At 41.5% G+C, this 25,680-nt stretch overlaps 2 protein-coding genes across 2 annotated transcripts; one reads left to right on the top strand and one right to left on the bottom strand.

The window, feature by feature from the left end:
- Nucleotides 1–2,871: 2,871 nt before the first annotated feature.
- Nucleotides 2,872–13,653, top strand: aadac (arylacetamide deacetylase). Its single transcript, XM_035155047.2, has 5 exons — nt 2,872–3,672; nt 5,910–6,138; nt 6,698–6,767; nt 9,092–9,263; nt 10,901–13,653. The coding sequence occupies exons 1-5, from the start codon at nt 3,532–3,534 to the stop codon at nt 11,525–11,527; spliced, it is 1,239 nt and encodes a 412-aa protein (XP_035010938.2). The 5' UTR covers nt 2,872–3,531; the 3' UTR covers nt 11,528–13,653.
- Nucleotides 13,654–15,832: 2,179 nt separating this feature from the next.
- LOC118106363 (succinate receptor 1) lies at nt 15,833–18,248 on the bottom strand. The gene is made up of 3 exons (XM_035154836.2): nt 18,200–18,248; nt 17,582–17,651; nt 15,833–17,418 (listed from the first exon to the last, which is right to left on the bottom strand). Exons 2-3 carry the CDS (start codon nt 17,630–17,632, stop codon nt 16,468–16,470), a joined length of 1,002 nt encoding a protein of 333 aa, XP_035010727.1. The 5' UTR covers nt 17,633–17,651; nt 18,200–18,248; the 3' UTR covers nt 15,833–16,467.
- Between the last annotated feature and the right edge of the window lie 7,432 nt (nt 18,249–25,680).

The following is a 25,680-nucleotide window of genomic DNA, read 5'->3' as shown; positions in this document are numbered from 1 at the left end:
TATTACAAAGAGGCAAAAACATAGCATAACTGTGTTTGCTTCAAAACAAAAATCCAACAAAGTTAATAAATGAATGGATCTGGTATGTTCTGGGTCCAACTGAGTCCTCAAAAATATTCGATTTCATATTGTGATTACAGTTCCCACATGAGCAATGAGGTGTGGGTCTGGGGAGCCAACAAGAGCCTTCAATAATCTATGCTGGCTGCTGGCTGTGCTTAGCTCTTTGCTACTAATCTATTCCATGGGTACGTTGAATACGGTGGTCTCTGGTGGGAAAAAGCTAATTTTCATACATAGTGTATGTGCATGTTTTTATCTGGTCCTGCTTCACGTGCTGTACGACAGCTCTGCGTGTACCATATTAAACATGCAGAGATGGATCAAACCCTGCAGACCTCTCCAATGTGTTGCTCACACTTGCACAGTAGATACTCACTGCAGCACATATCCAACGCTTCCTTTTGTTATACTGCCGTGTTTGTAATCCTTTGGGTCTAAAAGAAAACGATCTGTTCTGCGCTGATCTTTCCTGTGTGTTTTTATATCCTTAAGGTCAACGCCTACATTCCAACTATCCACTCTCTACATAGTGTTCATTCAATTAACAGTAAATTTGCTGGTTAATGGACAATGACCTGTTCACTGAGGTTTGTGTACACAATTTTTTGGGGTTTATCTTTGCTGTATATACTTTTTTTGACCTAATATATATAAAGAAATAAAGGATTCTAAACCCTGATACACTCAGACTGAATGCATGAGATGATTCCGAACCAGCAAACTGAAGGAAGTCATAAATATTCTTGGGTCGTGCCTGTTTTCTTTCCGGAGAGTGGACTTGATGTTTGAAATCACATCAGGGAGACCGTGAAGGAAGGATATGTTCTCTTGAAACGACTCCTGAGCGTCAGGGGAACTGAAGGCTCCATGTTAATGTGTCTGTATATTTCCATGTGTGGATTGAATCTTTCGGGATTAACTCAAAAGATTAAAATATGACATATTTGAAAAGCTGCACACAAATGCACATTATCCACGTGTGTTTTCCTCTGTTCACTCAAGTCAGGAATGAAGTGTGTTCACAGCTTGCATATGTTGCATAGAAATCAGTGGCATAGGAGAAACATAGTCATTTGCTAAAAAAGACTTCTGCATGCAAAGGGAGCCATATGTTCCTATTATTTTGCAATTGTCAAGTTCATCAGCTATATCCCACATGCATTCATAATGTATTGATAAACTACTTACATTAAACTCATGTCTAACATTATTTGGTTGGGAGTTTGCAATGCACCAAAACCTGCTTCTTGATTATTTAATCATAAAAATATCCTTCACTCATCTCAGCTTGAACTCAGAGTCGAGCGCCTTCAGATGCCTCTTGTCATGCAGCCCATCCACTTTGCCTCAGCGGGGGCCCTGCAAATCATGAAGTTACAGCTCACACTCAGCATTGACAGTGAAGGGCTGGCCTGTTCCTTGATTATACGAATCTGATATGCCTGTGCTGATGTATTAATCCCAAGAATGTGCACGCACCACTGAAAGAAACGTGGCCTGGCTGCACAATCACACATTTGCATGCAAGTTTGTGGGCTTACTCAGGCAAACACACACATGCACATACCAGCATGGACACATACACACACTCACACTTTAGTACTCAAACTCCTCGCTGGAGTCTTTGGAGACATTTTTCACATCTGCTTGAGCTACCCCCACACACAGCAGGGTGTTGGGCAGCCACGTGGCATGGCGCTGCACAGCACGGTTCTTACGTAGATGAAGACAACATCCCCACCCACGCACCCTCCGACACCCATCCTCCCCACTTACGAGACGCAATGACTGAAGGGAGCTCCATGAAAGATTCACTAACCGACTGAGGTGGTCTCCCTCAGAAGCGGAGTGGAGGCCGGTGGTTGGAGGCGAAAAACAGGAGGGAGGGGAATTCCAGAGAGGATCCCCGAGCGTCTGAAGTGTGATTCTGTATTCAGAGAGGAGATTAAGTATTCTACTGCTCAGCAGTGATCAGACTCACAGAGGCTTTCACCGAGCCTCCAACACACGGTGGATCCTGCAGATGGCATCTCACTGCATGGAGTGGGATGCCTGGTGGAAGGAGACACCAGCCAATTACAAGTTCCAACCTGACAGAGAAGAAAGTTTTGAAGCACAGAGGTTCACAGAAAGTCACATGGAGGGCATGTGGTTGGTTTTTTTCTGGATGACGGCAGCAGAGAGCTCTAGCCGTTGGAAAACCCATGATGTTCCACTACTTGCTTTCAAAGCAGATAAAGTGAAATGCGACTGAGAGCCCGAACCTTGACCAAAGCTTTAAGTTTAAATCTCTGCATTTCTTTCTTTTCTGACTAAAAGCATGGAGATGGATTCGAGATTTCAACCTGTCTTTGGTTTAAGCTGTTTTACTTAAGTGCAGCCTTATACTTCTTATTCCTTTCTCCTGTTTGGCTCTATATGTGAAACAGTACCACAGCAAAACCATGTGAATGCACTGATACCATCAACCTGCCAGATGAAAATACTGCTCGAGTTTTGACTTTGTTATAACATTGGTTTAATTACCTTCATATGTGATGCTTCAGTTATTGCTGGTCTTACATTTCCCCTGGGAGACTTTGAGGCTATTAATGCTTGAAATAATGAGATTCTCACGCCTGTGTGGGCCTGTCTGACTGCTTCCCACCAGGAGAAGCTCCTGTAGAACTAAATCAATCCCTCTGTGCAGGACCCTTTCAGAGCCTGAGTGCCTGAGAGAGTCATATTGCGTCGACAGTCGGGTCTGCCAAGAAACGACACTCATCTGGCTCTGGCACCCAACAATATTATTAGCTCTGGCTGCCTGGCCACTGCGGTTAACTTGCACTACAGACACTTTACTTTGCTGCGTTATGGAGGTTCCTGTCGTCATAAAGCGACGTGGACGTGCAGAAAACATTGGAGAATGATCCTTTACGCACAGCTGACACTATTGCGCACAAACTGCAAGAATCTGGAGTATCTGAAGAAATCCCCACTGGTGTAATATTTCTTATCTGGTTCTTACCGTGTGCAATGTTTACATTAGTGCACCGGCTGCATCTTGGCACAGCGTTTCCACGCGCATCCTGTTCAAGCTGCAGACGTTTAAGAAGCACCTGAAGAATTTGCGGCGCGGGCCGAGGTGGGACGGTTCTGCCTCGTGAGCGCAGCGCGGCGTGCGCGCGCTCTCCAGCCTCCATATCACTGACACTGGCAATGACTTCCACGGCTGCACGAGACACGGACACACATCACGGCACGCGCACGAGCAGCAAGGGAAAGCCAAGAACATGCACGCCGACATAACCATCAAATGACAAACGGACACGTGCTGTCATATTTCGCTGGTGTGGATTCAAAATTGAATTCCGTGCGTAAAAAGCTTTTTGTCGCGCACCGGAGCGACTTGAGAACAAGCTGCAGCTCACAGCCCGTTTGTGTTTCGCACCCTGCAGTCGGACCGCTGCCGGGGACGCACGTTGTACAATGAGGTTGGGAAGCATCATTTTATTCGTCGCCCTGTGCTCGTTCACAGCTTATTATATTTATGAGCCCATTCCCGAGGAGATAGAGGAGAAATGGAAACTCATGCTGACCAACTGCTTCTTCCGAAGTCTCAGCCACATGGTAAGAATGATGAATACAAATGGATTCTGGCATCCCTTGGCTGGACATTAGGTCTGCATGGCTCTGACTTTGGAAATTAATCCCTATATGATAAAATAGCCTTCAATCTACCAGCTTACTCTGGCTGTATTTATTTATTCACTTTTATACAAATTTGGATAATTTAAACTTCTATTTAATACAAAAATACTGACGTTTTTTTTGCTGTTGTCTGTTCTCAGAGTATAAGGTGCCTCATTAAACGTTTACTGTGTTTTGCTGATGTAGATATACTGTACACACTGGTTACCCCAGATTATATCAGATGCTAATCCATGTGTTGTATAGGCCTGCTCACCTGTTCTAATAATAGACCCTATTAAGGAAACTGTTGATGAGTGTTAGGCGCCTGCGGTGCACTGAGCTTATTGTGATGTGTTTCATGCTTTAAGTGCTTACATGGTTGTAACCTGAGTGCAAAATGAATGGTGGGTTTATTCTCATACATCTTCGTCACTGTTAAAAAGTCATATTTAATCAAATCCACGACTGGGAAGGTCACACAATTTGAGTTATTAGATCACAGTTATGAATGAAGACATTTTTCAGATTCTTTGGAAAAAAGTGACAGTGAGTGCAGGACGCTGCCTCTGACACAACAGGGCTTTGTTATTTATTGCTGCAGGGAGAGTGGGTTAAGTTTGAAAGACTTTTAGCATGGACATTTTATTCTTAAAATATTCAGATTATCTTTATTATTTATTTATTTACGTCTAACTTGTCACTGAATCAAACCTTTTACTTTAGCCGTAACCAGATGTCGGCTCAGGCATGCAGGCATCCTCTCGTGGTCAGGGTGCTTTAATTCAATTTTAGACTTGGAGAATGTCGACACTAATCGCAAGTGACAGTTACACTGATTAGCCGCAATGTCAGTTCTTGAGGTTGATTTAATTTTACAACATGAAAAACAGGTTTGCATGAGATTAGAGCGAGTTTGACAAGGGCTAAACTGTGATGGCTGCAGAACCGGGTCAGATCATCTCCAAGAGCTGCAGGTGTCGTGGGGTGTTCCCGGTATGCAGTGGTCCAGAGAAGGGGAATTGGGGAAAGGTCATGGGTGCATAAGGCCAAGGCTATGGCAGGTGTGGTCCCATCCCACAAAAGAGCACAAATGGCTGAAAACCTTAATCCTGGCTTTGATAGAAACACACATCCTGCTGCATAAGGGGCTGTATGGCCACAAAGCGAGTCAGCGTGCCCTTTGCTGACCCCCGTCCACAGCAGGACACACCTCCAATATGCATGAGTGTCAGAAACTGAGCCACACAGCAGTCAGAGAAGATGGCCTGGTCAAAAGAATCTCATTTTCTTTTACATCATGTGAATGACTGGGGCGAGAGGCTGCAGCAGCAGGACGCACTACAGGAAGTGCACATGCAGAGTGCAGAGGCAGCGTGATGCTCTGCTTCTGGGAAAACCTTGCGTGCTTGCATGTGCTGGAAAAAAACAAGTCTGATCCACTGAGGTCCCACCTGCAATTTACAGGACTTAAAGGATCTGATGCGAAAGTCCCAGTGCCTGATACCACAGGGCACCTTCAGAGGTCTTGTGGAGTCCATGCCTCAACGGTTCAGAGCTGTTTTGGCAGCACCATGGAGACTTACGCAATGTTAGGCAGATGGTTGTAGTGCTTTGGCCGCGTCAGCGTATGTTCCAGTACTTTTACAATAAGTTTTAGTTTTACAGTGTAACCTATTCTGTGAGGCTACTTCTATTTTTACTTGAGCAAATTATCATTTTTATTCTTTTGGGCAGAAAGTAGGAGAATGCTTCAGTAGTTGTTTTTTTTCCCTTTCACGATATGAATGCCTGATACTTCGGAGTGGATGACTCTCTGATATGTGGCCACAGCAGAAGTGCATCAGCTGATTCCCCTCATGCCAGCCACCGACTGCTTACCTCATCTGACATGATGCACCAGGGGTGAAGCTTTTATAGCCTCATTTCTTTTATAACCCATCAAAGACGTCTAAAGACGAATAACTCCAGGGGGCTGTTGACGTGTTACCAGACAACATTCACATGACTGTAGCCTCTCCCTTGCTCGCGCTGTGACGTGGCCACATAGTTTAGCATCTTAGGGCTTTTTGTTTAGGATATTATGAGCTTTAGTGAAGGTGGTCGCTTTCGTAGAATTAACTGATTTACAGTAACTTATGTACACGGTAAATTATGTAATGTGCTTCTCTCTCCAGGCAGACCTCAGTGAATTACTGGGGCTGAAGGACTACATGGGGGTAATGTACGTCATTACTCTGGCCGAAAAGGTGGTGCCCATGTCCGACGAGCACGTCAAGGTGACAGACGAACACTTCGACGGAGTGGAGGTGGTGCTCTACCAGCCGAAGCAACAGGGCGATGGCGGAGAACTCAGGAGAGCCATCATATACCTGCACGGGGGAGGATGGTGTCTCGGCAGCTCCCGTAAGTTGATGGGTTTTGCCTGTCTTCTTGTTCATCCTGTATAATTACGACTCTCTGACTAAAGAATGCGTCAAAGACGGATGAGTGGGCAATACCCATGTTCTTGTGATGTCTTCATCGTGCGGTAATTACACCATTACTCAGAGTCAGCATTCACTGTTTGATTGATGTTATAAATGACTTTACAGGCGCCCGATGACAGCTGTGGTGACAGCTACATAAATAATGAACTAACTGTCAAATGCGAAAAAGCTTTCTCAGGTTTTCCTGAGGAAATAATGTGCCGGCTGCTGGAGCGGTGGGCGACCTCAGAGGGTGTTTACCCCTGCCAGTCCAAAACCTAAAGACGTGGCATGCAGTTTGACACATGGCATGCTGCTCTTGCAATCTGTTGACTGGCTGCAGCTATTACAGTAATGTGGCTCTTGCCAAGAGTTGCCTCTAGACATGTTAATCTGCAGTGTGAGCTTCATGTAAGGTGATGGAAGTCAGTTTCTGTGGATGTCTGAGGTGCTTTGGAGTCTCTGTTCTGATCTGTCTGTCTCCTCTGTCTTTGCAGGAATGAGTCCATACGATCAACTAGCCAGAGAATTAGTCACTGAGCTCGATGCAGTTGTTCTTTCTGTGGAGTAAGTATTATTCTATAGTCAGCTTTATGCAGATGATGTAGTGCAAAAACTGCTGAGTCAACAACACAGCAACTGCAACAATTGCCCCCTGCATCAATCTCCAATTATAATGACACTCAGAGAGCACATACCTCTGACAAGGCCCAACAGTCCAATGCAAATTCACTTGATCTGGATTTTTATTTGGATTTGCATCAAATTGCTCACACTCATAAATACCAGTCCCCTAAATAGTGTGTTCCCATCCGGATCCACGAATTATTCTCTGAGAAATCAATGGAAATGTTGAAAAACGCTTTATCTCGCTATGTTAAAGAAAGTGATGGATCTGCCCCCTGATCCTTAATGAGTTATTCTCCGACTCATACCGTATCCTTCCTCCACTAACTGCTAACTAAGAGTCAAACTTGAAGGGTGCTGCCCCACCTCACTATGTCAAAACTGTGTTTCCCATCAATTATCTTGACTGTGGTGGCACGCTATATTCTAATTTGTCCCGCCACAGTTTGATAGTGAACCAAAATATTATACTCTTCTCATCACATTAGAGATCTCTAACTCTGCTCCATTGCAGCATTGTATGGCCGTGTGCAATGCTTTTTGCTTTGCCATTTGCATTTGCCATTTTGGACCATAAAGTTGTTACCATCCACGCAGGCAGCCGGACCTCATATATTCAGCTGCAGTTGTGCATGTACCTACAAGTGGCATGAATGCAGCTCTCTCTCTCACGAGAACTTGTCTTTCACTCTTTATTCTCTCTACCTGTTACTTCTCTGTACCTACATCCCCCCCGCTACCACCATAGATTGAATGAATTCTGTGGGAAAGCTGCAGAGAAAGAGAAAGAAAACCTACAATGAACAAAGTTAAAACAAAACTTAATTTGGCAGAGGTACATCTACATTATAAAGCCACCAAAGTCGTTTCATTTGTGTTACTGATGAATACAAATGCCATCTTTCCTTTGCACTTTTCCTCACACAGAGTTTTGTTTTGTCATATGAGCCTGTCCTCCCTCATTAGCCACAGAACAGATGGAAGTGAAGATGCAGTAGAAACAGGCTTTCATTGCTGCACTCACTGTTGGTCTTTGGCACATCCGCTTCCAACTCCCTCTGCACTGTAACTTTATCCTGCCAATACTCCCTCTATCCCCTTATCCACCACTCATGGTTTTATCAGTCAACAAGTGAGGTGACTCAGTCATTAAGTCACACTTTCTTTTTTCTTATGTGTGTGAATTGTGTTTGTTGATGCAGCGTATTTGACTGTGCAAGTTGGAGTGGATCAGTTTATGTGTACGGGCTGTGGGAGCACATTTCCTTATCTGCCTCCATCCAAATTCCTGTGTGCAATTTGTTAAAGGTTCAGTGGGTAATTCCAGCACTTCACAGACTCAGGGTCAGCCATGTGTAACATCTTAGCTCATAGACTGAAACATCTATAGAGATGACACCAGCAGGGCACGGGTCAGTGCAAAGAAAGAAAACACTTTCAGTGAATGAATGTAATGGACCTTATTTCGCCCCTAAGCTGTTGCGACACATTTGAAGTGAGCAAGTTTAGAGGAATTTATTTGAAATGACATGGCTGTTTATACTTGTCTGTTGTTGGCTTCATAGGATATTACAAAACACTGCGGTCATGCAACTGGAACTTTTTAACCAGTTTCCCAAGATGTTCTCAGACTTTTGGACCCCTCTGTATATTTGACTGAATTTTTTTTTTTTTTTAAATAGTAAAACTTCAGATACATTTTTAAATGAACCACAATGGTAGTGAGCATACTGCGGTGAAGGGCCAATACTCCCCTTAAATTTGATCAAGTGCTCCAAATTGCAAAGACTTGTATATCAATCCTCAAGTATGTGTGCCTTTTCATCAGGATCCATAATTTATTCCCTGGGGAATCAGTGAAAATTCAAAACAAACACAAACTAAAAGACCATTATTTAGTTCATGTGTGTTAGCTGTCAATTTCTTGCATTATTCTTAATAAGTCTGATTTTATATTTTCCTGCCCGTTTGGCTTCAGCAGCAGCAGCTTTCTCTTTCACATACTTCATTCTCCTTCTCCCAAACATGATCAGATTAAATGAGACATCTGAGTACTGTTTGTACTTCTGTTTCAAACCGATTTAAGTCTTAAGCTAATAAGAAAAAAAAACGTCTGTGGTTTTGTCCTTTTTCCATCCTGTTACGTCGTCTCTTGACATTATCAACATGTTTATTTTTTCCAAGCTCAAACTGTTTTCTGTCTCGTCCTGTCCTCTCATTTATTTATGTTCCAGCTTTAATCCTGTACCTTTCTATTTTTAAAGGTACCGCCTTGCCCCCGCTCACCACTTCCCCGTCCCGTATGAGGACGTGTACCGTGTTGTCAAACACTTCCTCCAGAAGGGGGTGCTGGCCCAGTACTCTGTGGACCCAGGACGCATAGCTGTGTCTGGGGATAGTGCTGGAGGGAACCTGGCCGCTGCCGTCTCTCAACAGGTTCTGAAGCTATTTTTTTGTCAGCTCTGTTCGTCTGGTGCACATGGAAATAAAAACCCTGTATGACGAGATGACATGAGACACGATTAATAACCCGGTTTATGGAAAATATTACTGAACCACAAGAACACGTGTTTAGCGCCTGAGATAGCCAACATTGATCTACTCTGACATGTATAGCTGTGCGATGGATCTCAGCTATGTAGCTGTGTTCAATTAGAGCAAATCTCACACAAATCCATGTTAACAGTCGAAGGAGAAAGAACTCGTTGCAGCTGACCAGAAGTAACAAGTGTGTATCCACAGTAAACATGCACTCACAAGGATTTAGGTTATTCTGTGATTTGATCACACGATTAAAGGTCAAAAGAGTAAGAACAACCACATTTTCAGCAGTGCCACCGGCAACAGGTAGCTGAGGAGATAAAGTGAGGTTGGAGACAGTGAGCCGCAGCATAGCAGGAAGTTCAACTCTCCCAAGATAATCTCTTTGGAATTTCATTTTCTAATAGTGACTGAAGTTTAGGTTGTGGGTGCATTTTCTGATGCTACCTGTGAGCTTCAGCACAGCTTTACAAAGTCTTAAGAACAGATAAGACTATGTTTTGTTGTATGCAAGATTAAAGACCCATTAAGGTTGAGTTGAAAACGCTACATCTCAATGATTTTGCATCTGTATGTAAACAGTGAGCCATGCAGCATGGGCTGATTCAGCGCTAGGAGAACTGGCTCGATACAGACAGCAATCTCCCGACATTTCCAATTCTTCCTCTCAGCAACTGTGATGTCGGCCTAAAGAGCCAAGAACGGCTTTACAGGACTCCGCACGACTTTTCTCCTCATGCCCATGTATGATCATGATGTTGGCCCCGCACCAGGTGCCCATGCTGGCCAAGTCATGGCGAGGATGAAGTCCTCTTTTTACTGCACCACAGCAAATATGGAGAATAATCATGGGAATCCATGATGGCCCATCAGAGTACGAACAAGGAAAAAACGTAAAACTAGGGTTTCCCATGAACTTTCATGTTTCATGTTCCCAGGTAAAGGAAGTATACATTTGCTTTGTTTTTTAGGACTGGCTTTGAACTGAAGATGCTCGTGTTCTCAACTGAGTACAAACCTCCGCTGAGGTTCAATAGGGATCTCATTTACATTTAAATTCAAAAGATCCGGATTTATATTCTGCATCAAATTGCACACATTCATAAATATCAGTCCCCTGAAAATGCTAGATTTTTTTTCAAGATCCTTGAATTATTTTCTGAGAAATAAAAAAGAAGGGTTAGGGTTAGGAAGAATGCCCTCCCTCCCAATGTTAAAGAAAGTGAAGAAACATTCCTGGATCAACCGTTGCTGGACAACGTCAGTACTGTACCAGTCCTCTTATCTCACTGCATCCATGAGAAAAGCGTGTTCTAGCCCGTTTGTCCTCACACAGTAATTCTTGGCAGCTCAGTGGAGACAAAGACAAATGGAGAACGCCCGAAGTTGACAACCATGACTGGTACATCTGATCACATGCTGGTTGACTAAGAAAAACCATCAGCTCATATTTCATCTGATGGCGAAATAGTCTGTTTTTTCTTTAGGATTTTATTTGAACACAAGCTGATTCTCTCCATCTCTCTCCACAGTTACTGAAAGAGCCTGGGCAGCAGATCCAGTTGAAGGCCCAGGCGCTCATCTACCCAGTGCTGCAGGCGCTGGACCTCAACACTCCTTCATATCAGCAGAACCGGGACATGCCCATTCTACCCCGGACCCTCATGGTGCGGTTCTGGAGCGAGTACTTCACCAGCGACAAGGCTTTTTTCAGAGCCATGATGGCGAACACCCACAACAACCCCGAGTCTTCCAGCCTGCTGAAGTTTGTCGACTGGAGCGCCTTCCTTCCTGAAACGTACCACAGAGAGTACAACTACAGTGCGCCCGCTGTGGTGCAGGGAGTCGGAGGGGAGGCAGTGGGGATGGACGGACCGTCTCGATCATTGGCCGACCCGAGGGCGTCGCCACTGCTGGTTCCAGACGCGGCCTTACGCTCCCTGCCCAAGGCCTACATTATGACATGTGAGTATGACGTGCTCCGGGATGATGGCATCATGTATGTCACGCGGCTCCGGGCTGCTGGCGTCGAGGTGTCACATGAACACTATGACACGGGATTTCACGGAGCGCTGATGTTCACCGTGTGGCCGACTGACTTCCTGATTGGACGCCGCATGACAGACAACTATATCAAATGGCTCAAGGAAAACTTGTAAAAACTCCTGACGTATCGCCACAATGCACCAATGTTTGTTTAGGTGCAATTTTCTTTCCTTCTGGTGTTTAACTTTTTATTGTTAATTCTTATTTGTTGGTCAGGCTATAATTTCTGTAAATATATTTAGAAATATATTAACTTCATTTATTGTCCCACTAATTCATTAAATAGCAGGTCAGGAAATGAGAATTTGAAATAATATTTAAAAGTATTTCACGTATGTATATGAGTAAAACACAATACATATGAAACTAGATTGGCACTATAGAGGGCACACCTCAGCCAATGCCTGATAGTCCCCTTATCGAACTACATTTAAATTCACTAAATCCAGATTTATTTTGATTTGCAGAGAATCCACATGAACCCACTGCGTCTGTCCACTGGGTTTCATGCTAATCGGTCTTGTAGATTTGGTGTAATCCTGTAAAACAAACAGATTCATTCCCTTAAGCGGAGGTAATCATCACTTGTACACAAACGTGCACAACAACCATCAAATTACCCAGAGAAATCTGAGGGGAAAAGAAGTCAAACCCCGCAACATCGCTAAAGTTGTTATGGGTATGGTCATTCATTTATTTTTAGCTGACTAACTGGCCCTGGCTCATTCTGCCATCCCCCTGCAGGAACTGCTACCTGTCCACTGCCTCAAGATCATATTAGTCATGCATACCACTCATTACACAAATTGCTTTCCCATTAGAGGTTTTTCAGAATCCAGGACAAATCTTGGCAAAGCAGAACAGGATTTTCACAACAGCAAGAAAATACGGTCGCCTCGGCCAAAGTTAACATTCATCACTGAGCGCAAGCTGACACTGAAACCTGAGAAGGTTTGGATGTATTTGCAAAATCACGTCTCACGTTTGAAGGTCACCGACGTCAGAACTAAACCTGAGTAGTTTGAGCAACTAAACAAATAACAGCTCACATATGCTGGTATAATAACTATGGTACAATTCAATGGTATAATCCAATGGTATCTTTATAAGGAAAACACATTCCTGCACCTAGTGTCATTTCCACCCACGTGCAGTAGTAACAAAATAAATATGTTTTTGCCTGTTTGCTTTGTAACATGAGGGCTACACCCAAATAAATATGATAAGCCACATTCCACACAGAGTATTGCTATTTCTGTTAGTTAGATACAAGTAGAGCCGATGCTATAGCAACCTCTCAGCAGTCCTCACACCGTGCATACACATGTGATGAATGGAAAAGAGACACTTTCCAACACGTTTCATGCTTATCGCTGGTATTTTTTTGTGTTACGCTTCTAACTAACATGCAAACAAACAAACTAGAATAGAACTCATGCCTCAAGACCGTCAAGATCCGTGAATCATTGTGAGAAATTAACGAAAATGAAATTGAACCATGCCTGGATCTGCCCCCTCATCCAGATCCACACCAAGATTGGTTGGGTGTTTCCTCGGCTCATAGTCATGCCTCACCTCATCAACATTTCATGGGAATTGGTTGAGTAATAAATAAGATAGAATTTTTCCTTGGTTCCTGTTAGAGGAGGTTGTAAGAACAAGTTCTGGCTTCATGAGGAAATTATGACATGAAACTGTGTGTAGAAATATAGATTAAGTAAATGTCTTGCACCAACACTACATGCGTATCACTGATCTCACTGCAGTTTGTCAGTCAACCTTTAGCCCCTAAAGTCCAAAAATCATGACTTGAAACCATAAACTAGTGTCCCCCTGTTTATCTTTATGTCCGTTGGTGAAATCACCTTGTGTCTTCTGGCTATCTGAAAGATAACAGGGAGGTAAAGGTTAAAATGAGGTTAGTTACAGTTGATATGAAACAGATGTGATTTTCTTGACTCAGCTTTTAGGCTTGTCTTTGTTTCGATGTTTTCTCTCTGTCATTTTCTTTCCAGTGACTCATTTAGAAAAAAAGAAAATAAACAACCTCTTAAAGTATGTAACTTTTCAAACAAGTCAAAGCACTGCTGGGAAACGTGGCTCCTTTGATTAAGCACTGCTTCGTTTTCAGTTGTAAATATGACTCTTGCTATGTGTGTGTTGGATTCCCTCTCGTAGAGAGTTTGATTTGCATTTTTCATTTTAATGTCATCTGACAATAAATTGACTTGACCTTTCACCACTAATGAATTGTACTTTGTGTGCGATCACGTCCAGCGTAAGGAAGAGAAAGACATGGGGGCTATATTGCCAAAAATGTAATCAAGATCAAATTTGTTGTATTAAGTTTAGTTCCTTTTTTTGTTTCACCGATTTGAAAGTTCAAGAAACCTTTGTTTTAAAACTCGATCCAAATGCAGACATACACAAAAAAACTAGGAAAACTTATTTAATCAAATACAATTTACTGGCTTACAATCAGAAGGCTGCAAGAAAACACAGATGACCCAAAAACAGAAACAGAAACTCAGAACAGGAGAGGAGAGGAGACACAGCAGCTGGGTTGAACAGATTCGAACCGAACAGACAAAGACAAGTGGAAACAAAGAGACTAAGTACACAAAGGAGGCAGGAAACACATTCGGACAGGTGCAGACAATCACAAGGGCTGGAAGCAGAAGTAGAAGTAAGGTGATCAACAATAACTGTCTCGATTCAGGGGATTCATCCGAACCTATCCCAGGATTCATTGCGCTTCAGTGACTAAGTGTTTTTCAAAGAGCTCATTGCACTGGCAAATGACGAGAAGTCCAATGTTTACGTATCACACTTCAACTCAACCTAACAGGGAATGGTGCTCATGTTGAAAAAGCCGAGGGGTGTTTAAACTTTCTCTTGTTGTCCAACTGCAGCTCTGTTGCTAGGGGACAGCAAACAGGGCGGGACAAGCTGGTGACTGCGATCATATATGTAAATTTACACAGCGAAAGTGAACAGGAGGACATTCTGACTCGGACAAACCAAATCCGCTCGGCGCTACACGGTGATATGTGAGGGTTCATGTAGCTGAGGCAGAGAGAACAGATGATCCGCAAACATACTGCAAATATGTCCACCAATCCACCACCCACACACACACATTCTACCCAAGAGGTCGGAAAGGTAGAGAGGCTGACGCACGAGTGTGAACAATCCATTTACACAAGAGCATTATTCAGAAAGGTCAACCTCGTTCGTCAGGAGGCATAAAACAAAACAAACCACAGCTCCCCGGTGTGGAGTGGAACACTCATGTGGTCCTACTGTACACTGGCCCAGTGTGCAGGTAAGCAGACGGCCAATAGTATAGTGTAGAGTGTCGACAAGTGGTTGCTGTGTTCAAAAACAAGAATGTGAGTAAGCGCACACACACACACACACACACACACACACACACACACACACACACACACACACACACACACACACACACACACACACACACACACACACACACACACACACACACACACACACACACACACACACACACACACACACACACGAATAGGACGATAAATCTTAATTTTCAAATGTCAAATTCTCTAAATGAATCCGAAGCCAATTGGCTCATCAGGGCATTTTCTTTATGACGTTAAGTCATTATTATCTCTTGAGATAAGCACTTTAAGAAACAACACATTTACAGTAACCTTACAAAGAAAAGCTTTACAAAGAGCATGTGCCCCGTGATGCAATTTTTCCCAGCCTCCGTTGTCTGAACTCTGACACTGGATCATCTTTCAAAAGGGTTATTACATTAGGGTATCACATTATATTTAATACAGAGCTTCAGGTTTTGTGTTTGTATTCACGTGTACCTTCCTGCTGCTTTATCTCAGTGGCTCCCTCTCAGTACCGCTCCTCTGGCTTTCTTTATGAAACTCGAAACCTGCACACCTAATATTTCATTCTTTCTTCCCCCTTTGTTCATCCCAGGAGAGACGCCAGTGTAAATGAAATGACGGCTCAGGCTTGGTGTGATCATTGTTAAGACTGAGGCGCCTGATCCTGGCTGATGTCTTAAAGCAGCATGGAGTTAAATGCATTTAATGAGGATTCAGGGTTTTAGTTTAACATCAGAGGTCAATGACAGTCAAGTATGAAGAGAGCTAAGACCTACAGATCATTCCACCTTTAGACACACATATATATATATGGGTACTATCAGAAAATATCACTAGGTTTAAACAGACAAGATGACAGAATAATTACAAATATGTATAAACTATTTAATAAAAACAATATCTTTATTCATACAGAACTAAAAAAAAAGTTACAAATTGATTTACACATAAAAAAAAGTAAAAACATGCAAAATATAACATGAAAACGAATAAAAGCAGCATTTAAAGAATATTATAAATGAAAAATTCTGTGTGGAAAAGAATTATAATAAATGTATACAGAACTCAAAACGTGTTTCACAACTATTTTCTTCAGAGGAAGCTACTGATTTAGCCACTGTTGAAACATAAAATGTGTTTTATGTGAAGGCGGAAACTTACACAGTTGATATTTGTCATCCTCCATCACTTAGTAAAATGAGAAACAGCCAGTTATGAGTCAAGGTATATTTTATTACATTCAGAACTAATATAAGTACAGAAACAGATAGAAACTGAGCTTTAATATTAAAACAGTAACAAGGACTGACCTTTAAATGCATGAAGTTTGTTTACCAGTTACTTTATTTTAAAAAACATTGAAAGAGAATTTGTCTCAGTTACAATATATGAATTTATTAAAATCAATTTACAAAAAATAATGTGAGGTCAATACAAAATATCATTAATAATAGTCACCAAAAATGTCCCTCAATATCAATAATAACTCACAGTTTGACAATATTTTGATAGATGGAAATTTGCCTATATCTATGAAAATATTACACAATTATACAAAATGAAACAAGGGAAAGCATATAGGCGACATTTTTAATAAAATACAATATGTAAAGAGAGAGCTCTTTCACATGTGTGGACGTGCAATACCTTTTCATGCAGGGATCTTGTCAGGCTGGTTGTCTTGGCCGTTCTGTCTTCCTGAGCAGCTTCCTGAGCTTAGCAAACAGAAGCTGTCTGAACTTGTCACCCATGAGGAAGTAGAAGACGGGGTTGATGACGCTGTGCATGAAGGCCAGGGGTCGGGTCAAGATGTACAGGCCTTGCACGTACATCCCCGTGCAGAGCTTCACTCCTGCCCAGGGCTGCCAGATGGCTATCGTAACGTTTCTCAGCACGTGGTACGGAGTGTAGAGAACCAGAAACATGGCCGCCGCTGAGGCAACGACCCTCAGAGTCTTCTTGTACGATGTGGCCCTGTGCTGCAGAGCCCTTTCATGGACATGGAGCAGATGTGCGATTTGGTAGGAGAAACCACACATTGCAACCATGGGAAGGATGTAACCAGTCAAGGTGAGCGCCAGGCTGTATCCAAACGGGTTAACTTCTCCTTTCAGGCTGGCAAAATCCTTGCAGAGACTCCAGTTTCCACTCTGCAGGTCCTGAACCATCAGCGCTATCATTGGAGCCACCTCCACATTGACGGCCAGCCAGCTCAGCCCTGCCACAAGCAGGGCCGCCCGAGGCCTCAGCAGGTAGTGGTTCTTCATCGGATGCTTTATGAGCAGGAAGCGGTCCATGCAAACCCAGACCATGAAGAGGATGGAAGAGTAGAGATTGACGTGCAGGACGTAGCGGTTGATAATGCAAGCATACGGATTGGTTTCCACTTGCTCGTTTGCATAGAGGTAGGAGAGGCGTGGCAGCGTGCAGAGGAAAATGAGGTCGGAGACTGCCAGGTTGAAGAGGTAAATGTTGCAGCTGTGCCAGACTGGCAGGCAAAATATATAGCCGAGCACGACCAAGAGGTTGCCAGGGAAACCGATGCAGAACTCAATAGCATAGAATGGGGACAAATAATACCTCTCCAGCACATCATCTATCAGGGTACAATTCAGCACCTGGAGAAAAGGGCAAAAAGGAGAAAATAAAAGAAGGTGAAAGTGGGAAAATAAAGACTTTAAGGATTAATTTTCAAAAAGAGAATTGGCAGAAATTTGCTTTAGGTTCAGTTAACAACAGTGAACATTTACAGTATATTGGATATTTTAGAATAGGACTTACCATGGTGTGGTTGTTCTTGTTGCAGATAGTGTGAATAGAGAGTGAGACCATGAACAGGTGCAGCCACTATCTGTCAGTGGACACAGTAAACAGTAAATGCTGATGGTACCTCAACACCACACGACACTGGAAAAGTCAGCCACAGTAACTTATGGTTGACGCAGTCATGCATAATGTCTGTCATTTGCATTTACGGTACATTTACAACACATACATGCGCCGGCCTTTCAACAACCTCTTCAATATTGTTGCTGGTTAAATAAAGTTGTCTGTTGAGTCTTATATTACCATGAGGGAAATGTTGCTTTTTTTAGACTGGAAAAGTCACCTTCCTCTTCTTAAGAAAATTATCTTCCATACTAAAAAGAATAGTAACAGGCTCAGGCTTCACTAACTACAGTTCACGCTATGTCTGCTTTATGTGCAAATATAAAAGCATTTAAAATGTCAGATTTGTGATTAATCAGAGAATTGTCATTCCCTTTTTCCAATTTTTATCCTGAAGTTGAACTTACAATCTCCAACAAGCTGAGCCGAAGAAAAATTTGTTAACCTCAGGCAAAAACAAACAAAACTTTAAAAAAAACAACACAGAAGTTGAATATTTTCTTTCAATACCTTTTCTCCGTCCTGTGACCAACGCAGTCCCCATCTACTGTAAGACTGACTACTTCTCTGAATTTGAGGGTTTATTAATAAAGCTCTTTTCTGAGTAATGTTCGCAGCCTTTTGAAACTTCCCCTTTTTTTATTTTGGTCAACACATTAATATCCTGTGTTGGTTTCAAATTCAATGTCTCAAATGGCTTTGTGGGTTGATTATTCTTCATTCACATCATTTGACTTATTTATCTAAGATCTTACCTGCAACCTAGACTTCCTCTTCCATTTGTTTCTTTGTATTCATATGTCGAATATAAATGAGGTTCTTGTACTGCATGTATTTTTTAGCATTTATAAAACCTCATCTCTGAGTAAGAAGTCACTGAAATCACTGTGTGTTCATCAGGTCTGAAACATTTTACTCTTTACCCCATTACATTATTTTGACAGTTGTTGTTACATGTTTTGTTTGTTTATTTGTTAGTTTTGGCCGAGATTTACATGCAAAACGTACACGGAGTATACAAATCATTGTTTTATATTAAGGTTCCCGTTATTCACAAATAGTTTTCAAGACATTTTCTGGATAATCCTAATTAAGTTAGTACGAATGACAGAAAAAGTACAAAAAAACTCGACCTGTCATTCATGTCAAATGGCTTTCATAGAACAAGGTCACGAATATAAAATATATAGTAAAACTATCTAGATCAGTGGTCACCAACCTTTTCGAGCCCAAGATCACTTTTTAATTCCAAACGTAAGCCGAGATCTACCACCCTGATATCTTCCAAAAAACCCACTTAGGGTCATATTTATTATTTTTTGCAATTTGTGTTAAAGGCTGAATGTACAAGAAATAAATATACACAAAGAGAGGCAGTTGTGCAACTTTTTCTATTCAATGCACAATATTCAAATTAATATCATTCATATTTACAATGCAAAATATGTAGCTTCTCAGTTCCACATCATGTTCTGCAGAGGAGCTGCTACTGCAGCACAATGGTTTTACATAAAGGCTTTTATTTGAATATGGCAACAAATATGATTATTGTCTAATTGTATGAAAGAAGTCCCTTGTACTCAAATAAATACCAGTACTACACAGTATGAAGCCGTGCAGCTTCCGCTCTTGCAAATATTTCCCAATAAAAAATTTTTTTTAAAACAAGAGAATGGATTCCATTAACAGAAACGCTGGAGTGCTTTTATTTTGAAAAGGCATACAGAAATGTTGCAACCATTTGTTTGTGACATAAATTCATCAGAAAAACATTAAAACTTAGGTAAGATCATTTCCTCTGTTTATTCTGCTGTGAACCACAATGTTTATCTGTTTATGACACAAATGTATTTACATCACTTCCCGAACCCGTTTCAAAGTAAAAGCACTCCAGCGTTTCACTTTCGGGAATCCACTCATTTGTTCTAACGGGCCTTTGATTGTTATCGACAGACCGAAAGATGCGCATCTTCATACCGTAGAGTCCTCACATTTAGTTTCGTACATAAACCAACTTGTTCTTGAAGGAAATGCAGGATATAAACCAGCAGCTCAGACGCCAGTAGCGGACACACAGCGCGTGTGAAAAACAGACAACCGACACACAGCTGATCTACGGCGCGACGACAGCCAGCGAGTCCAGAGAGTTCGGGGATCGACAGTGAAGACTGAGAGATCGACCGGTAGACGACCACTGATCTAAAGTATAGAGTGTCAAGCAATTATTAAAGTTATATTTGGCCAATAAAATCTTCTTTGGCTATGAAAAAACTATTTCTAGATATTGTGAGAGACTTCGAGGTTTTGGGAGCATTTCTTCTGTATAAAAAAAAAAAATCTGATTTAACAGAACATTACTATTTATTTTGGTGTTTTACTGTTAAATGTTAATTAAGACTCTAGATGTACAGTCATTGGGGAATTACATTTTTACCGTCCTCAAACTCCTGAGATCTAAAAGAAAGGATTTCCAAAACAGGTTCATGGCTGCAGTGTGACATATGAAGTATGACATGATCGACAATAGCTGCTTTACTTAAAGTCACAAACCAATCTTATTATTTATTTATAAGCATTCAAAGGTTCCGTGATATCATTCAAATGTAGTGAGTCATTTTATATCCAGGAAGGTTTGGATGTGGCCTATGAAATTATTTAAACAATATATAACAAAATGTATCTCCACAGAGAATCACCTCATTTTAAAATCAAGATACAACCTTTTTAATAAAGTTATCTCGTAGATGTGGGTAAGTGGATAAAAAGTGTATTTAAGTGTATTTTTTAAGATCTTTGAATTAAGTTCATGTAATAAAGTATGTTAGGGCTTATGTTTGTTGATGTGCAAATTCCAGTGATAATAAATTGTTTATCTGTAAAGAGAATAAATGGAACTTTTTACTTCATCATTAATCATTGGAGAATGTATTGAGAGGAAGTGAAACATGATGCAAGCACAACTTTTTCTTCATGAGTTATTGCGCCAGTTACAGACCTAAACTGGCTTATAAGCCTAATATATTAGATTTACCTGTTAATGTGTTGACAAGTAATAGGCCTCTTTAATTTAAAATAAGTTAAGATAATCCTTAACTAGTTCCTCTACGGGGAAATTAAAAAAAAAGTAAAGATAGATTACATATAATCTATCTTTACTTTTTCTGATGTCTATAGACAGGTAAACGTGCAAAATACAAAAGATTTAATACATACAGTCAGAATATATACAATGAAAATTATTACCTATAAGCCATTTGAACCCTTCTGAGTTTAATATTGAGCTCAATTCTCTCTGTAAAGAGATGCATTTAGGTGTTCCTGTTTGTAATTTGATAAACTTTATCCACGTGAAAGTAATGTCAATATGACTGTAATCCATTTTGCTATGGAAAATAAGCAGATAACTGAACAACACCGCAGTGTTGACTTTTAAAAGATCAATCCGTTGCGTCCGACGCCCATCCTGCGGTTGCACAACACACTGTGGTCGTGATGTTGTTGACTCTGATAGGGCGCCTACAGTATATTTTGGCAACAAAGCTTACAATGTTGGCCCTACCCTTAGAAAGCACATGACCTGCTGCTGAGAGACATGTGAGACAGAGTGTGTTTTTTCTTCTTCTTCTTCTTCTCTTTTTTACCTGGCCCTGCAGAGAGAGTAGGTATAACAGACCGGGTATGTCCTCAAGAAACCCAGCCCGGACTGACAGGGGTTTGTTTGTTTACATTACTGTGGGATCAAGAGTAATCTTTCAGCATTCCTGCGCTTTAGTAGTGTGGGGCTTTGTTTTAGTGTGTGTGTGGGGGGGGGGGCAAAAGTGGGGCAATGACTTTCTTCTATTTAAATAACGACTCGGGTTAGCTTACGTTACAGTTTCCTCTGTTTGTTTAAATTATAAAGGATGTGTGATCATCTCTGAATTAAATTTAAATGGCCTTGCTACAGGTTACACAAAACAAATGTCCATCCAATGTCAACAAGAAGAAATTCTCAGACCGTCAGGCAGTGCGCTCTTGGCTACGTCTTCTGTGGAGTCATGCAGCAGGGATCCTGGGGTTAGGACAGGCAGGATAACACTTCTGAGAGGTGCTTGAAAAATGCATCTCAAGGACACAAATGTATAACATAAGTTTGTGTCTTATACATCAAATCATTGAAACAAAAATTTTGATTTCCTCTTTAATATTTACGTTCATGGCTGATATATATGATGCTCATCACTCTCAATGTACTTTATCTTTAAATTACATTGTCTCCTCCAGACAGGAAGAGAAGGTGATGACTGAGATGATCATAAGAAATGATGTAATTCTATATATGATAAGCTCTTTATAACCTTTAACATAGTACTATGAAAGTGTTTAATTTGACATTATATATAGTGAGAGTGCCCTCTAGTGGCAGACTCCAGCAAACAGAGTATCAGAGTATTCACTGTAGAAAGTGCTGCTAAAAAACTACAGTCAAATAACTGTAGTTACCACCGCAACAAATACAGCTCAGAGCAAACTGTGGTTATAAAACACAGCAGTGTGTGTGTGTGTGTGTGTGTGTGTGTGTGTGTGTGTGTGGAGTCTGAATGGAGGCATTTAAATTGTTAACCATAAACTATGAAATGAGCTAAACCCATTTGAAAATAAGAACTTGTTTTCCAGCTGAAGTAAATTGTATATAAAGTACAAATTTTATATATCAGTAACACATTTATTTAAGCCAGTGCCTGTAACATTAGGTCAGGCCATATAGCAGACATAATGTGGTACAGGGTTAATCCAGTAGAGGGCATCATTGGCCTAATGCACCTATAGATGTCCAAGACTCCAAAAGTCCATTATGATATTGAGAAATTCCATTGTTAGAATTAGGCAGCAACAAAGTAGAAAACAATTAAAAAGGAGATAAAAATGGAATGAACTATTGAAGTTATGCATCAATCGGACATACAAGCACGTCCACTTTGTTGCCAGTTACGAGGACAGGATGTGGACAATAAACCATGTGATGGACTGGTGAGGGTGGATCTGTGCAAACGTCACTGTGCATTCATAACTTGATGATGGCGTGTGCACTTGCTGCCATATCTGCAGGTCACACAGAGCCCTTCTGAGTCAGTTTGGGGTTTGGTGTCAGACACGCAGAGGCCAGGTATCGAACCTCCGACCTAAGGAAGGCGCTGTGACATACATACAGCGCCTGAGCCACTGAATCTGCTAGTTGGACTCAAGCTCATTCCTCCCACTCGACCATCTTACAACAGAATGATCCTCTCAACCTCAGCATAAAGATCACAGCTAAATGTATGACCTTGACATTTATCTTTAACATTAAGTCCGGACCCTAAAACGTCCTTTGAATGTCACGGGGACCAGAAACAAATGTCCTCACAATGTAGAAATGTTCCCACTGTGTCGACACAAAAATTAAGACACACACACACAACTGATCAAAAAGAAACAGCGTCACATCACAACATCTATTCTGCATATAAAATCTGATTGTTTTCTGTGTTAACATGCGTGAGGGAGTGTGTGTTTCATTAGGGCCCAAGTGAATGTTCCCATCAGCCCCTGTAGCTCACACTGTCCCACTTCTGCAAGGTGACACACTTAAGGCTTCATCACTACAGCTCTGCACGAGTTATCAACATGATTCACATCTGACAGTCTCCTAATTGGACCTGATGTAGCACAAGGACTTTTGGCCGTTTCAGTTTGTATCACAAGAAACAAAGGGAGTGAAAGTCAGACATTTGATGGAGACGCAGCATCTTTTAACCACATTCGTGTGTGAGTTTCTATCTAAAAGTTGTATAAGTGCACCAGTGAGTCATCTGGCCTCTGTTTTCTCTAACGCTCTCTACATGACCCCTCTCCTCAGAGTCTCCCCCTGGGGCCTTCCTTCATCATCATCATCATCATCATCATCATTTCAACCATCTCTCCGATTCTTTTTAAGCCCTCGTCTCCTTTATTTTCCCTCCGATCATCAAATTCCAGCATCTGGATGCTTCAATAATTTAGCCGTGTTTGTATGAAGCAGCAGGGTCAGACGAGGGCGGGGCCGAGAGTTGCGCCCGCTTTCAGCCACTTTTTTTCTTGAGCCCAAACGCCGGGCTGCGGTTATGCCAACATTTAAAAAATGTCCTTAAGGGTCCTCGTTTTCACATTTCGTGTGTAGAGTCCGTCTCTGTGAAACATGATCATTAACTGTGAAAATATAAAGCTACTGCCTTTTTTGGGGGGGGCCAATTTACAGTTTTACTTCAGTGAGAGAAGCAGTTAGGCTCATGCTGTTTTATCTGTGTCAGGGATACTGTCAAATTAAATCTCCCTTCCGATTCCCCACCGACTGCAGCAGAGAGGAAATAAAACTCAACTCTAATGAAGGAAGTAATTCCCAGGCTAAAATGACACTTTTAGGATATTTCTCTTTTTCCCCTCAAACCCTGATTCAGATGTAATGTAAGTTACAGTGGCTCAGATTACCTTGTAGCCCCGTCATTATGAAAGTGAATGAAAAATTCAGAAATCTTCTACATTAATCACTTCATTCTGTTTTCCCCTCCTGCCTTCCTACTTCCAACTGCAGCTCTGGTCACTTGTCACGTGCAAGAGAAAATAAACAAACTCTGAAAACACAGATTCTTGTTTGCATGATCCTGATTAAATGTACATAAAATAAAATACAACAGAGCATTCATTATTTTTGCTTTTGCTTATGCATTGTAGTGAGGAGGTTTAACACATAACCCACAGATTAGTAAAATGTTTTAAAGTGTTTGTAAGTCTCTTGTCCTAAAGAAGAGTTTAAAACCTCAACCGTCCCTTATTGATACCGACTGATACTCGCGTGCAGGAATCAGGGAAAAATTGACGTTCAAATCAACAGTGTGAGTTTTAATGCAGGCAGAGAAGCAAAGGTTACAGGCAAGAAAATCCCAAAATCCCAAAACAAGCAAAGAGAAGAAAAAGACAGCGACACAGTTCAACACAGCACGACGTGGCGCACATAGACCATGTGGCAGGAAGTGTGTGTGAGCAGGTCTATATGGACTGAGTGAGTGATTGGTGACGAGCTGCAGGTGACTGAACTATGGGAGGAAGTGAAGCTGGAGTCCATGAACAATGAACATGAACAATGACAATGAGTGAAAAACAAGAGAGTTCAGTGTGGACGGGGTCGTCACAGTTACATGTTTCTATTTTTTTTGTGATTTTTGGCCATATCATTAAGCCCCAGCAAATATTTTCTCTATATTTGAGTTATATCCTTTTTAGTGTTTTATCTTTTTAAGTGTTTTTAGGGCAGGTGCAATATTCAACTCCCTTTTATTCTGCATTATTATTCTGGCTCTTACATGATATGTCCTTGCACAGTTTTTAGTTGTTGTTGTTTGTTGTACAATTGTATATTAGATTAGATTTATTATTTTTGGCATCAATATGTTTATGAAGCAGAAATGAGTACAAGAGTACAATTTATTAATTTATAATTTATTATGGTATATTGACTGAGAGAACCTTTTATTTGAAGCGTTTGATCACACTGAACTAAAATACCAGCATATAGGCAGCGACGGATCGTTTCTATTGCAGCTTTTAAAAGGTTAAAACCTGAAAACTGACACGGTGTCGACACTGAGTCGTGTCAGGGGTCGTTTGGATAGAAAATGTCAGGAGCACCATGTTCTACACGATGTGAACTCTTGTAGGAGGTCTGGGACCTGCACCCCCCACCTCTGATTAAACAAGTTTCTTTCTGATTTGTTTCGGCCGTATTCTGTTCTCCTGCTCGGGTTCGATTTCATTTTTAGTCACGGCAGCTCCGGAGGCTTGTTTTACACATGCGGGTGGTGTATGCCGCGTCAGGCTATCTCAGCGTTACTGATCTGATTGCATCTGCTGTCTTCTGGGATGTATAAATTCCAAAACAACGTCAGGTCAGCTAACCGTCAGCTAATCGCTACTCTAGTCACTGGACACGTTGCCGA

Source organism: Hippoglossus stenolepis, chromosome 4 (assembly GCF_022539355.2).
Source record: "Hippoglossus stenolepis isolate QCI-W04-F060 chromosome 4, HSTE1.2, whole genome shotgun sequence".
Classification (NCBI taxonomy): Eukaryota; Metazoa; Chordata; class Actinopteri; order Pleuronectiformes; family Pleuronectidae; genus Hippoglossus; species Hippoglossus stenolepis.
Note: the sequence above shows the minus strand (reverse complement) of the source record. Positions and strands in the feature narration are given on the sequence as shown.